Genomic DNA, 14770 nt, shown 5'->3' on the forward strand with positions numbered 1-14770 from the left:
TAATAGGGAAGGCTATTTTCTTTTTAATTCCTTTCACCCGGATAGTGAATTTGAAATATTCACTTTTTATCACTTTTAACAAACTTTAGCTTCAGACTTTTTTTTTTTTTTTTACCAAAATTGATGCTAAAAGCAAATGGTAAATAGAAATACAAATGATTATTGACCGAGATTTATTTTTCTTTCATTTTTAGCTTTTTTAGAACCAAAAATAGGTACTTAATGAAAATTTTTTGAAATTATAGTAATAAAGTAATTCTTAAGATTCCAAAAGAGACACAGGCCGGTTCCTTTTTCAGATTAAATAAAAAAAACAAGTTTTTTTTAACTGAAAGTAAGGAACGACGTTAAAACTTAAAACGAACAGAAATTATTCTGTATATGAAGGGGGCTGTCCCCTCCTCAACGCCTCGCTCTTTACGCTAAAGTTTTTTTATTGTTTAAAAAAATAGAGTTGTGAGAAAGTCAAACTTTAGCGTAAAGAGCGAGGCGTTGAGGAGGGGACAGCCCCTTCATATACGGAATATTTTCTGTTCGTTTTAAGTTTTAACGTCATTCCTTACTTTCAGTTAAAACAACTTGTTTTTTTTATTTAATTTTTGAACATTTTTGAATTAATACAGGTTTTTATTTTGGTTTACCGTACATGAATAATTAAAACAAAATTTGCATATTATATTTGGTTAAATGGCTTTCTCGGAACTTTTTTAATTTTATTTACGAACGTTTTTATTAGTAATAAATATACGTAACTTAGAATTAACTTACGTAACGAACTTCTATATTCATAAATTTTTAACACGTATATTAGGGGGTTCGCTCCCTAGTCAATACCGTGCTCTTTAAACTATAGTTCGAATTTTTTTTCCAGTTCTTTAAAAATGACCTCTTAATCACAGTCAGTTGATCAGTTGAAAAACTTTTTTTTTTTTTATTTAATTCCTGATCTTTTTCTTTTATAATGCTGGGAAATCCGGGGCGCCCTTCAGCGCCATGCCCCGTCCCCCAAGCAAACGTCCGGGCTGGACCGTTCCTTCCATATAGCCCCCGACCCTCTCCTTCCCCCACCTACCAGAAAAAATCTCCTCTGAAAAAGTCTGTATACTTCCCAATAACCAATACTATATGTTAACATTGAGTAAAGTTCATAACTTTCAGCCCTCCCCCTGGGGACTTTGGGGGATCAAGTCATCCTAAAAGACATTTTTATCATATTTTAACCATGCTGAACAAAATGGCTATCTCAAAATTTTGATCGGGTGACTTTGGGAAAAAAATGAGCGTGGGAGGGGGCCTAGTTGCCCTCCATTTTTTTTGGTCACTTAAAAAAGGCACTAGAACTTTTAATTTTCGTTCGAATGAGCCCCCCAACGATATTCTAGGACCACTGGGTCAATACTATTACCCCTGCGGAAAAAAAAAAAAAAACACAAACAAACAAACAAATAAATAAACATGCACTCGTGATCTTTCTTCTGGCAAAAAATGGAAAATTCCACATTTTCGTACATAGGAGCTTGAAACATCTAAAATAGGGTTCTAAGATACGCTTAATATAATGGTGTGATTTTCATTGAGGTTTTATAATTTCTGGGGGTCTTTCTCTCTTTTTTCGAAAATCAGCCAAATTTTCTCAGGCACGTAACTTTTGATGGGTAAAATTAAACTTAATGAAACTGATATATTTGAAATCAGAATTAAAATCTGATTCTTTTGATGTATCTATTGGTATCAAAATCCCGTTTTTTAGAGTTTCGGTTACCATTGAGCCGGATCGCTCCTTACTTACAGTTCGTTACCACGAACTGTTTGATTTCTCAAATACTAATAAAACTCACTAACTTTGTGTTCTCATTTTTATTTTTATTTAATTCTTTACTTTTTGATTGATTCACCTTCAATTTTTTAATTATTTCTTAATTAATTTTTTTGTGTCAGAATTTGACAATTACCTTCAAAAGGCCTGGCAATGACTAAGAGAACAAACTACCGATCAGTGTTTACAACTATCTGGTTTAAAATTGCGCTGCCATAAAACAGAAAATGCACCGAAAGCGCTATTTATCTAGTGAAAATGCCCCGATTGAACGACCCCCCCCCAAAAAAAAATGTGCTAATTTGAAAAATTCAATGCGCAACCACCTCATAAAAACGTCCAAATGGCGCTAATGCGCTCCATCCGGCATCTCTGCTACCGATATCCGTCTTTTTCCTCTCTTGAAAAATGATATTTTTTTCAACAGTCTGAGCATCCTACAATCACATTAAACACTTTCCTCTGACCCTCGTCTAAATGTAAAAAGAACAATACCTGACGGTCATAGACCGGTTCAGAGATAGTTGGTAACTCTGGTATATTTGCCAAAACTGGGTCGTTATTGACAGAGGGTGGGCTGTTTGGTGGACTCAGCTGGATTCGTTCAGGTAATTTGACTTCCACAGAGTCTTCCCCAGGGGTCGGCATACCCGTTTCATACAGAAACTCATCCAAGTCCATATACTCCATCTAAAATTATATATTTTTTGTATCAAAACTTGTGTTGACACCCGCAAAGTATTAACACACGCTTAACGTGACATTTTAAATTCCTTTTGGTTCAAGAAAAAACCCCCACAAAGTATGGGTTATTCTGGAAAAAAAATGCATATAAACGATTTCAACATACGGGCCCAAATTTGTCCTGAATTTGGGTTCTTGGGAAAACGAAAATTTCACAATGCAGAAAACAAGTTGAGAACTAAAAAAAAAAAAAAATTACATTTAGTACACTATGGAGTATGCCCGAAATGGAAGATGGGGGGGGGGGGTCATTGAGAAGACTAAAGGCCCTAAAGAACAGCAACGGAACTCAGAAACAAACAAACTTACGGAAAAAAACAACAACAAAAAAACACGTTTTTGGAAGCATGAGATCGGCTTACCCACCCCGGAAGAATATTAGGATGACCAATAGATTTTCCAAGTTGTTCTCAGCATGGAGCCATGGAAACCTGACCTAGTCAAACAGAGTCGCCTAGATTGACTTATAAGATCAATAAAGAACAGGTGAAAAGAAGAGGTATATCGCTTCTTGGAAATTTGGAGCCAAGAGACAAACATTCTTTTTCATTTACTGAGAAGAATGCAATCTAGAAAAATAAGGGCGGGGGTACTTTACTTCTTTTGATTTTTCTAGTGCACTCCAAGGCTTCTTATTAATTTTTTCGTAAAAAAAAAAAACATTGCACAGAGCACCTCCGTTAATTCAAAAGAAGGCATGGTACATAAGATTAATTTCGCAAGAGAGTAGAAAACTAAAAAATACTTGTTGTTTTTTTTTGTTTTTTGTTTTTTAACTCTGATGAGGGACTAGTTGCGTGCACAATGGAGTTTCTTTGAGGCATCCAAGATACGCTTTTGTTATCTTAAACACCGTTTTGCTACTCATTCTTTGAGTGGGAAACTAGAAGATGCATTTACGAAAATACTAAAAATTGTAGGTCTATATAACTTTATGCCAAAATAAGATAGACTGAACGAATTGATAGAACTTGCTTCGTTTTAAGAGTGGGTGTAAGTATGAGTTTTACAAAAAAAGCCACATAACACATTTCAAATTAAAAAAAAAGAAGCGAATTTGCAAAAAAACATGTATATTTCACTACGATATTTAAACAAAATTCAACTATTTTTTTATATTCAGAACCACAGTTAAATGTAGTGAATATTAAAAATTAGATTTTTTCTAAAAATCCAAAATTATTTAAATAATAGGTAATGATTATATGACCAAAGCTTCTAACGTTTGTTTTGGATGTTGCAAATGCGGATAGTGGTCTAGAAATCCTACAACTAAAAGTACGGATTTTTTTCAAATACTGTGTTTTGTCTAATTTTTCGTTTTTTTTTTTGTTTTATAGCCAGGACTTTCAAGGAACTCCATTTTCCAACTGTCTCTGGGAGTCAGAAACTGTGATAGAAAGCATTTGTGCCACCAGCCAAATAACATAGGAGAAATAGCTTGAACAAGTAATAGAACCGAGGAGGCACTGACGTTCTACCACCTCGTATATGTCTCAGAATGCCACGGGTGCCATACAGTTCCGCCCCACTTGACAAAGTAGCACCAAGCTTGAAACACCACCGAAAACCCTTAGCACAGTTCCGCCACGCTTGGCGTGAACCACCTGGTTTACATGATTTCTGAGAGAGAACGACCTTTAGGATAGAAATTGGTCGGTTTTAAGAGTATGCGTGTATGGCTATAGCATGTTCAGCGGATAAAGGATTACATATTGCCAAAGATTGTCCTTTTCGGCCAACCTTCTAGGGCTAAATGGAAAGATCATCCACAGTTGAGTTGGAGAATGTCGTAAGGAAAGATTCAAGGGAAATCAGAACTTCCTGAGAGGGTGTAAAGAGGGAGGCACCATATAAATTGGGATAGAGGAGGAGCATAAGTAACTTTGTCGGCCTCAGGCAGCTTGGTGCTGCAGTGAGTTGTTAGTAGTAGTAGAAGTGTTTTACAAAAAAAAAAAACATATAACAGATTTTCAATTACTGAGCCGAGAGCATCGAATGCAGCTATTCTTGGTTGATAAGGTCAGGACGACTTCTCAACATCAACCCCTTATTATTGAGCCTTATATAAGGCTTTGGCCTCTGTAGTACTTCCAAAGACGCACAGGACGTCGGTAAAGAGCCTCTAATCATCTCTTAGAAGCGCAGCAGCATAGACACCTCCCGACTCTGGCATTAGACATATGTGCATGGCATCCTTGCCGTTCGTTTGTCCTTTGAAGCGTATTTTTTCGGCCTTCCCTGTCGTCTTGCCCTCTGGTTGTCACTGAATAAACACATTGGGCAAACTGGATGCTTGTGTCCCAATTATGTGTCCTAGATAACGCCATCTCCATTGCCTTATTTCATCCGATATGTCTGGCTGCTTTGTTATTCAGCAGTTCGAAGTTAATAGTACTCCTGTTTTGTCACTCGCTACTGTAACATTCATGAGGTTTTTGAGATAAAATTTGCTTGAAGTACACATTATTAGCTAGAAAGTAGTGTGCCTAAATCAGGTTTCCAAAAATATTTAAAGTCTCACGCTTTTACTGCATGTTAATCAAGAAAAAAAAAAAATTTCGAAACAGTAGATATGGCCTCTATACCTTTACTTAAGTTTCGAAAATAGCACTTAAACTGCATAGTCTAAAAATCTAAACGACAGAGAACTAAGAGGAAAATATTTCGGACCTCAAATTGCACGCGAAGGGATAATATGTCGCTGAGTTTTAAAGAAAATTCACCAGGGAGTAAGACAAAAATATACTGATTTTTTTTAAACTAGATTTCAAATGCTGAAGTTTTTTTCTATTTTGTCACTTCCTAACTTACTAGCAACTAGACCCGGGCGCCATGCCAATGAGGGAAGACCGGTGGCGGCGGGGCCAAAAACCACGCGCCGCGCTGCCGGTATGTGCTCACTGGTGCGTCACCAGCGCGATCAGCGTTGGCCGCCAACAGTAATTATTCGTCATTGTTTATTAAATCAAAGCTTAAATTTACGACAAATTCGAGACTATTCATGAGTAGAAATGTGGTAGAAACGAAATGGCTATGGCGTTTCAGAACCCTTGCATAATACGAGTAGTTGAAGTATCTATTAGTTATGTATTCTTAACATAAATAATTATCAAAATTAGTAGTTTTTTTCATCGAGCATTACTGCATACAAAACTTCAAACACCGTATCACAAAATTCGTCAGTTATCTGGGTAAAAACTTTGAATATAACTTTGAACTTCGAAACTTAATTTTTTCATAATGCCCTTTGCCTATATCTGTTTTGTCACCTTTAAAACAGTTGAAATGGGCGACTTTGATATTGATTGTTTTTTTTTGCTTTCTTGGATTCATAAAAAGACTTCTTGTGTTAAGAACGGGTTTTTAATAACAATTTAAAAAAAATACATTTTAAAGTTTTTTTGGCTTCTTTATAGAATATAAGTGATGTAGGCTAAGGCTGAACTGCTGCTTTTTTATTGCATTTGGCTGCTCTTTTGGATATTATTCGTTTTTTTTCTTTTGCGGATTCATTCCAAATTATAAATTGATAAATACCTAATATCAGTCAAATTATAAACTGCATCTAAAAGGAGTAAATTTAACAAATTGAAAAATACATGATGAACACTTCACATGAGAACCCTTCAATTACAATCAAACAAAAAAAACTTAATGGTTTATTCGGTATGAAGAAAAATTAAATGCCAGCTATTTTCGGGTAAAAAATAAAAGCTCATCCGTTTTAAATGTAATTAAATGAAATAATATGCAGACTGAAGTACCTCCAGGAAGATGTTGAGATTTTCATCCTAGTTTGTCACTTTTAATCAAAGCAAAATGTTAGTACAATTAGTATCAATTATTGAGTTTAAGCTTTGATTTCCAAATGCTCACAAAAATTACCAAATTTAAGAAAGCCGCAACAATAAGTCACCTGTGGTCAAAATACTCAAAGACTCCTCTTAGATTCCCACCCAGGCTCAAAGCTTCTGCTATGGTCATAGTGACAACACATGACAAAATGTTCCATACATGTCCGTTATGTATGTACACACTGGGCAGCTGGTCATCATGTGAGAATTGCACAATGATTGATGAGTATGATGAAAAGTGTAGATTATGCAACCCGTGTAAATTGCATAGAGGATATGCTGTACAAATTAAAGGTTGTAATTCCTGTCTTGAAGAGGTGTGTGACTCATCCTAGAGGACACCTATGCTCCAATTGTCATTATGATAAATGTAAGCAGTGGGAGAATACATATCCCGGTATGATTGGAAAGAATCCTAACCGTGATTTTAGTCTATTGCTACGAGATTGGGGGGGCGGCCGCCAGCGGGGGGCGCACCGCCACTATCAAAGTTATCTTTTTTTTTTTACTTAGAGTAGATTTTTTTTGTAAATGTTTCATTAAAAAAAAAGTGATATTTTTTTCAAGTGCTTTAATCTAATGTTGTATTTTTTTCTCTATAAATAAATAAATAAAAAAAAAGTTTATTTAAGTGTTTTTTCTCTGTGTGCCTATGTAAATGTATTTTTTTTTTATTATAAATAAATTTTAAAAAAGTGTATTTTTTCATGTTTAATGTGCTTTTTTTTTAAGTATTGTTACTTTTTTTATGCATATAATAAAAGAAAATATGATTCTTTATTCGTCTTCTTATTATTATTATTCTTGAACAGAGTAGTAGGGAAATTATTTAGTCATTAGACAATTATGCTCTACAGTTAGTTGTTATTGTGTACTGTTGAAAGGAACATGAATCAATTAAAAACATCATTTAGATCGTTTCTGTGTAGATCATGTATGTCGCGCAAAACAAAACTTAACTAAAATAATTAAAAATTGCAATAAAATGTTTGTGGAAAAGCCGAAAAAAATCTACTATTGTTACAGTATTTGGCAAGAGTCATACGATAAAATAAAAGATACAATTTGGTGCAGATACAATTCATACAGGGACTTGATGTTTTCAACATTATTGAACCAAACTCTTGGCTGATCATTGACGATCTGGCTGAATCTATTGAACAATGGTCCCAGGAAATGCTGCAATTGTTCACTGGTCGGTCTCATCATGAACAGATTTCCTTTACTCTGGTTCTACACGATCTCTTTCGTCAGAGCAAAGGTATGCAAATACTTGCTTTGAACTGCACCTACTGTACCATCTACAGTTGTTCGTGATTCTACTTCGCTAATAACCCTCAATAAACAAATCGATCTAGATGCCTTCAAATTTCTGCTCTCAGCAAACAATCAGGCAACTAATAAACCCTACGGTTATATCCTATTGGATATTAATCAAAATACACCCGAGGATCTGCGTGTAGTCACATATATTTTCAACAATGAAATTAGAGTATATCTTCCTGTGAACACTAAAAAGACCTATTAGTCGCTATCATGACACTGAAGAAACTACATGAAAATAGACATTTGTTTTCAGTTCTAAGCACTTCAAAACCTCCGCTTAGGAAAGCAATACTCAAACATGGTATGATTAGTAATTACGAGCAAGGATTTCCCCACTGGTTAATGGCAGTAGGCTATGTATATCGAGATGAAAATTTGACAGAATAAGGTATTTGAAATGGAACTTTAACTATATCAAGCATGGGGATATTCGTTATATCTAAGTGCCATTTTTTAAAGTCGAAAGCGCTTTGAGGTGAAATAATCTCCGTTTTCAGATTTAAGTTTTTTAGATTTTTGCGCGAGTTTGGTTCCCGAGGTTTATTATTTGAGAAGTCAACTTTAGTATTTCGTGATTTGACATTCCTGAAATCATGAACTAGTATAGTTTATTTGCTGCTTGGGTTTTCAGACCTAGTTTTTTAGATTTTCGTGTGCGTTAGGTTCCTGGGATTTATTATTTGAGAAGTTAACTTTAGTATTTCGTATTTGACGCGCCTGAAATCATGAATTAGAATATTTAATTGGCTGTTTGGGGATTTTCAGACCTAGGTTTTTTAGGTTTTCGTGTGTGTTTGACTCCTGGGGTTTATTATTTGAGAAGTTAACTTTAGTATTTTGTGGTTTTACGTGCCTGAAATCATAAATTAGAATATTTAATGAGCTGTTTAGGGTTTTCAGACCTAGGTTTTTTAGATTTTAGTGGATGTTTGACTCCTGGGGTTTATTATTTTAGAAGTTAACTTTAGTATTTTGTGATTTTACGTGCCTTAAATCAAAAACTATAATAGTTAATTACCTGTTTAGGGTTTTCATACCTAGGTTTTTTAGATTTTCGTTGGTGTTTGTTTCCTGGAGTTTATTATTTGAGAAGTTAACTTTAGTATTTCATGGTTTGACGTGCTTGAAATCATGAATTAGATTAGTTAATTAGCTGTTTGGGTTTTCAGACCTAGTTTTTTAGATTTTCGTGGGTGTTGGGTTCCTGGGGTTTATTATTTGAGAAGTTAACTTTAGTATTTCGTGATTTGACGTGCCTGAAATCATGAATTAGAATAGTTAATTACCTGGTTGGGTTTTCAGACATAGTTTTTTAGATTTTCGTGGGTGTTAGGTTCCTGGGATTTATTATTTGAGAAGTTAACTTTAGTATTTCATGGTTTGACTTGCCTGAAATCATGAATTAGAATATTTAATTGGCTGTTTGGGGATTTTAGGACATAGGTTTTTTAGGTTTTCGTGTGTGTTTGTTTCCTGGAGTTTATTATTTGAGAAGATAACTTTAGTATTTTGTGGTTTTACGTGCCTGAAATCATGAATTAGAATAGTCAATTAGCTGTTTGGGTTTTCAGACCTAGTTCTTATAGATTTTCGTGGGTGCTAGGTTCCTGGGGTTTATTGTTTGAGAAGCTAACTTCAGTATTTCATGGTTTGAATTGCCTGAAATCATGAATTAGAATATTTAATTGGGTGTTTGGGGATTTTCAGACCTAGGTTTTTTTAGTTTTTCTTGGGATGTTTGTTTCCTGGAGTTTATTATTTGAGAAGTTAACTTTAGTATTTTGTGGTTTGACGTGCCTGAAATCATGAATTAGAATAGTTAATTAGCTGTTTGGGTTTTCAGACCTAGTTTTCTAGATTTTCGTGGGTGTTAGGTTCCTGGGATTTATTAGTTGAGAAGTTAACTTTAGTATTTCGTAGTTTGACTTGCCTGAAATCATTAGTTAGAATATTTAATTTGCTGTTTGGTGATTTGCAGACCTAGGTCTTTTAGGTTTTCGTGTGTGTTGGATTCCTGGGGGTTAGTATTTGAGAAGTTAACTTTAGTATCTTGTGGTTTAAAGTGCCTGAAATCATGAATTAGAATAGTTAATTGGCTGTTTAGGGTTTTCAGAACAAGATTTTTTAGATTTTTGTGTGTGTTTGACTCCTGGAGTTTATTATTATTTGAGAAGTTAACTTTAGTATTTTGTGGTTTTACGTGCCTGAAATCATGAATTAGAATAGTTAATTAGCTGTTTAGGGTTTTCAGACCTAGGTTTTTTAGATTTTTGTGTGTGTTTGTTTCCTGGAGTTATTATTTGAGAAGTTAACTTTAGTATTTCATGGTTTGACATGCATGACATCATGAATTAGAATAGCTAATTAGCTGTTTGGGTTTTCCAGACCTAGTTTTTTTAGATTTTCATGGTTGTTTAGTTCCTGTGGTTTATTATTTTGGAAGTTAAATTTAGTATTTAGTGGTTTGACTTGGCTGAAATAATGAATTATAGTATTTAATTGGCTGTTTGGAGATTTTCAGACCTAGGTTTTTTAGGTTTTCGTGTATGATTGACTCCTGGGGTTTATTATTTGAGAAGTTAACTTTAGTATTTTGTGGTTTTACGTGCCTGAAATCATGAATTAGAATAGTTAATTAGCTGTTTTGGGTTTTCAGACCTAGGTTTTTTAGATTTTCGTGTGTGTTTGTTTCCTGGGGTTTATTATTTGAGAAGTTAACTTTAGTATTTCGTGGTTTGACGTGCCTGAAATCATGAATTAGAATAGTTAATTAACTGTTTGGGTTTTCAGACCTACAGTAGTTTTTCAGTAAGGACACTCGATAATCTAAAAGTGTTTGATTCAAACTTTTACCTTGAGAATCGATGTTGTTAGAAGAATTTCAAAAGGATCGTTTATGAGTGCTGGCGTATCTGATGAAATAATTTAGGTCGTATGATATTAGTGATAGTTTTTTGTTTTTTTTTAAGTAAACTCGATGTTTCTCTATGATTCAATCCCAACGTCCCCCTGCTCTGAGTGTTGAAAATGATTTCACGACATTATTTTAGTTTTTTTTTTCTTGCCCCAAACTATTTTTTTTTATCATGAACCCTTTTGAGATCAATTTGATCAACTACTTGGTGCCCATCAAAAACGAAATTTTTGAGTTAAATAAGTAGTTTTTGTATCTTTTAAAAGAGCTTTAAGGGGTTTGAGAGATTTTTTTGTTCGGCATAGATGAAAGGTCCAATACCTCACTTAAACTAAGAGGTTACATTTTGAGATTGTTTGACAATTTACTAAATTTTAAGGTTTGCTTTAGTTTCAAAATGTTTTTGTCAGTCACCATCTTTAATCATTCACAAACAATACTGAAGAAAACCAATTTCCACTGTTTATCGACATTAAATTGTTAAGAAGGCTATTATTTCATTTTTAATTTTCATGTTTTTGATTTTATATTGATGAAGAATTTAGACACAACTTCAAATAGTTATTTTTTTTGGTTCGGCATAGATGAGAGGTCCAATACCTCAGTTAAACTAAGAGGTTACATTTTGATATTGTTTGACAATTTACTAAATTTTAAGGTTTTCTTTAGTTTCAAAATGTTTTTGTCAATCACCATCTTTAATCATTCACAAACAATACTGAAGAAAACCGATTTCCACTGTTTATCGACATTAATTTTTTAAGAAGGACATTATTTCTTTGTAATACTCATTAAAATTTTAGTTTTCATGTTTTGGATTAAATGTTTATGAATAATCTAAACACAAGTTCAACTAGTTATTTGTTTTTTGTTCAGCGTAGATGAAAGACCCAATAGCTCAGTTAAAATCAGACGTTACATTTTAACATCGTTTGACAATTTACTAAATTTTAATGTTTTCTTATACAAGAGTCGGAACACACACACACAAACACACACACAAACATACACACATGTTACCAACTTCCACATTATTCCACAAAAACACCAAAATCAAAGGTTAGGTTAGCTTATATGAGCGCGCTGACATAGGCTATCCCAACCTATGATTTAGGTATTTATGTGGAATAAATTGGAATGTTGTAACCTGAGTGTAGGGGTGGGTGTGTGTTTGTGTGTGTGTTTGTGTGTGTGTGTTCTGACTCTTGTATAAGAAAACCTTAAAATTTAGTAAATTGTCAAACGATGTCAAAATGTAACCTCTTAGTTTAACTGAGGTATTGGACCTTTCATCCATGCCGAACAAAAAAAAATAACTAGTTGAAGATGTGTTTAAATTCTTCATCAACATAAATCAAAAACATGAAAATTAAAATGTAAATGCGTATTTCAATGAAATAATAGCCTTCTTAACAGCTTAATGTCGATAAACAGTGGAAATCGGTTTTCTTCAGTATTTATTTATTTATTTATTTATTAATACCAAGATACGGTATTGTTTGTGAATGATTAAAGATGGTGACTGACAAAAACATTTTGAAACTAAAGAAAACCTTAAAATTTAGTAAATTTTCAAACAATATCAAAATGTAACCTCTTAGTTTAACTGAGGTATTGGATCTTTCATCTATGCCGAACAAAAAAAATATCTAGCTGAAGTTGTGTTTAAATTTTTCATCAATATAAAATCAAAAAAATGAAAATTAAAAATTAAATAATAGCCTTCTTAACAATTTAATGTCGATAAACAGTGGAAATTGGTTTTTTTCAGCATTGTTTGTGAATGATTAAAGATGGTGACTGACAAAAACATTTTGAAACTAAAGAAAACCTTAAAATTTAGTAAATTGTCAAACAATATCAAAATGTAACCTCTTAGTTTAAGTGAGGTATTGGACCTTTCATCTATGCCGAACAAAAAAAATCTCTCAAACCCCTTAAAGCTCTTTTAAAAGATACAAAAACTACTTATTTAACTCAAAAATTTTGTTTTAAATGGGCACCAAGTAGTTGATCAAATTGATCTCAAAAGGGTTCATGATAAAAAAAATAGTTTGGGGCAAGAAAAAAAACTAAAATAATGTCGTGAAATCATTTTCAACACTCAGAGCAGGGGGACGTTGGGATTGAATCATAGAGAAACATAGAGTTTACTTAAAAAAAAAACTCACTAATATCATACGACCTAAATTATTTCATCAGATACGCCAACACTCATAAACGATCCTTTTGAAATTCTTCTAACAACATCGATTCTCAACCCAACCCCTTATCCCCCCCCTATAGGCAATAATTTACAATTTATTTATGAGTCATATTTTTGGGGTAGCTTCCGAACAATTGAGTCTTAAACATTCAGGCGTTCAACAATTGAGTATTAAACATTAAGAAAATCTTATCTAAAAACAAAAAAACAAAAAAAAATTCTGCAAACTTACAATTCAACTGTACAAACAATCTGTCGGCTGTCAATTTCAAAATCCAGCCGAAGAATGAAGCTGTATAGTAGTGAATTCGTTCTATAATTCTATTCAACTTGAAAATAAAATTCTTGACTACGAACAAAGTAGGAAATACCGATTGGGAAACTCAGTTCGAAACGATTTAAACTCATCTCATATAGACAATACTATTTTTTGTTAACATACGAGGAATTATGCATATTGCAATATTTGCAATTGCATATTGCATCTGTCTGCAAAGTAACAAAAGAGACGAAAATTAATGAACAAGAGAGTAGTGAAGAATTATGGTATGCAAAGTAATATTTGGCAGGGAAAGTCACTGGTGATACATCGCTAGGGATGGCACCGTGATTGCGTGATTTTCGAGGATTCAGGGAACCAAATTTTTTTTTCGAGTTGAAGCATAGAATTTCGGGGAAATACCGGAAAATTCGGGGATAGTGCAAGCCCTGCTTGATTTCTAATCAGGAAAATCGAAATACTAAACCACACGAGAAGGAAAAACTCCGACTTTACGGTTGACGCAATAAAGAAATGCCGCCAAATTAATTTAAAGTCGACCGAACGCCGCCACCTCTGTTGGCGGTGGCGCGCCTTAAGGACACCGGTTGCGGTGAAACACACCGGTGGCGGTCGACCAGACGTCTCATCGGTAGCGTTCGGTCGATCCGCAGGTGCGGCGCCAGGGTCTATTAGTAACACAATAAAAAAATTATATTAAAAATCAAATTGAAGGAAAATATAAACAATAGAAACTCTAGACTGAAGCACCTCGGGATACTGAAAGCTATATATCTTCGGCCCAAAAAGAATAACTATTATGAATGTTTATTCTGGTAAAAATGAGTTAACAGTGACAAAGATTATTTCAGTGGATCTTTACTCATTATTTAAAGAATACAGTGGTACATTTTAGTTCTTCATAGGAAGTCAGGCGGGTTGGTCCTGAATAAACATTCTTTTTTCAGTATCTCTGGTTTAAATTCGAGAATGCCCAACTTAGTAGAATTGTTCCTCTAACTCGTTTTTATTTAATTAACTGCAGCTGTTTCAATTTCTATGTTAGCCGTTTCCTTATTCGCATTTAATACCGCACATGATATTTATTTCCTAGGACGCTACAGATCACTGGGACTGCAACCTGAAACTACCTTATAAAAAACAGGGAGAAATTCGAGAATGCCCAACTTAGTAGAATTGTTCCTCTAACTCGTTTTTATTTACTAACTGCAGCTGTTTCAATTTCTATGTTAGCCGTTATTATGAAAAAACTGTTTACATTCAAAAGTCATTTTTTTTCTTCAAAGCAAACGTTTAGTTATATTTCGTATTCTCCTCAGAACATGAGCAAAGCCACCTTTAACTTGAAATTAATAAAAAAAAAAAAAACTTTTTCAACAAAATAAGTTTTTCAAAAAAAGTTAAGAACTCCATTAAACCAAGAATGAACAAAAATAGAATCAAACAATCTACCAGGCATAAAACTACCACAAATCAGTATCAACAAATAAATGAAACCCAAAACGAACAGAAATTAAAATAAATAACAGAGTCAAACTCAAAATGAGCAGAAATTAAAACGAGTAGGGTTCAAAACCCCTAGGCTTTCTAAAAGCCAGAATATGATTTGTACTTGACTGAAAACATC

The 14770-nt window shown here is 33.7% G+C and overlaps 1 protein-coding gene across 7 annotated transcripts in view; it reads right to left on the reverse strand.

The window, feature by feature from the left end:
* LOC148955012 (thyrotroph embryonic factor-like) overlaps positions 1–14770 on the reverse strand; it is a 173741-nt gene that overhangs the window by 48257 nt on the left and 110714 nt on the right. For all 7 annotated transcript variants that reach the window (XM_089099679.1, XM_089099688.1, XM_089099664.1 and 4 more), the window contains one exon: positions 2312–2506. In XM_089099679.1, coding sequence (XP_088955805.1) covers positions 2312–2506 — 195 coding nt within the window. The remainder of the gene's footprint in view (positions 1–2311; positions 2507–14770) is intronic.

The sequence above is a fragment of the Artemia sp. Qi Xiang Cuo genome, chromosome 2, assembly GCF_049724085.1.
Source record: "Artemia sp. Qi Xiang Cuo chromosome 2, ASM4972408v1, whole genome shotgun sequence".
NCBI classification, from domain to species: Eukaryota; Metazoa; Arthropoda; class Branchiopoda; order Anostraca; family Artemiidae; genus Artemia; species Artemia sp. Qi Xiang Cuo.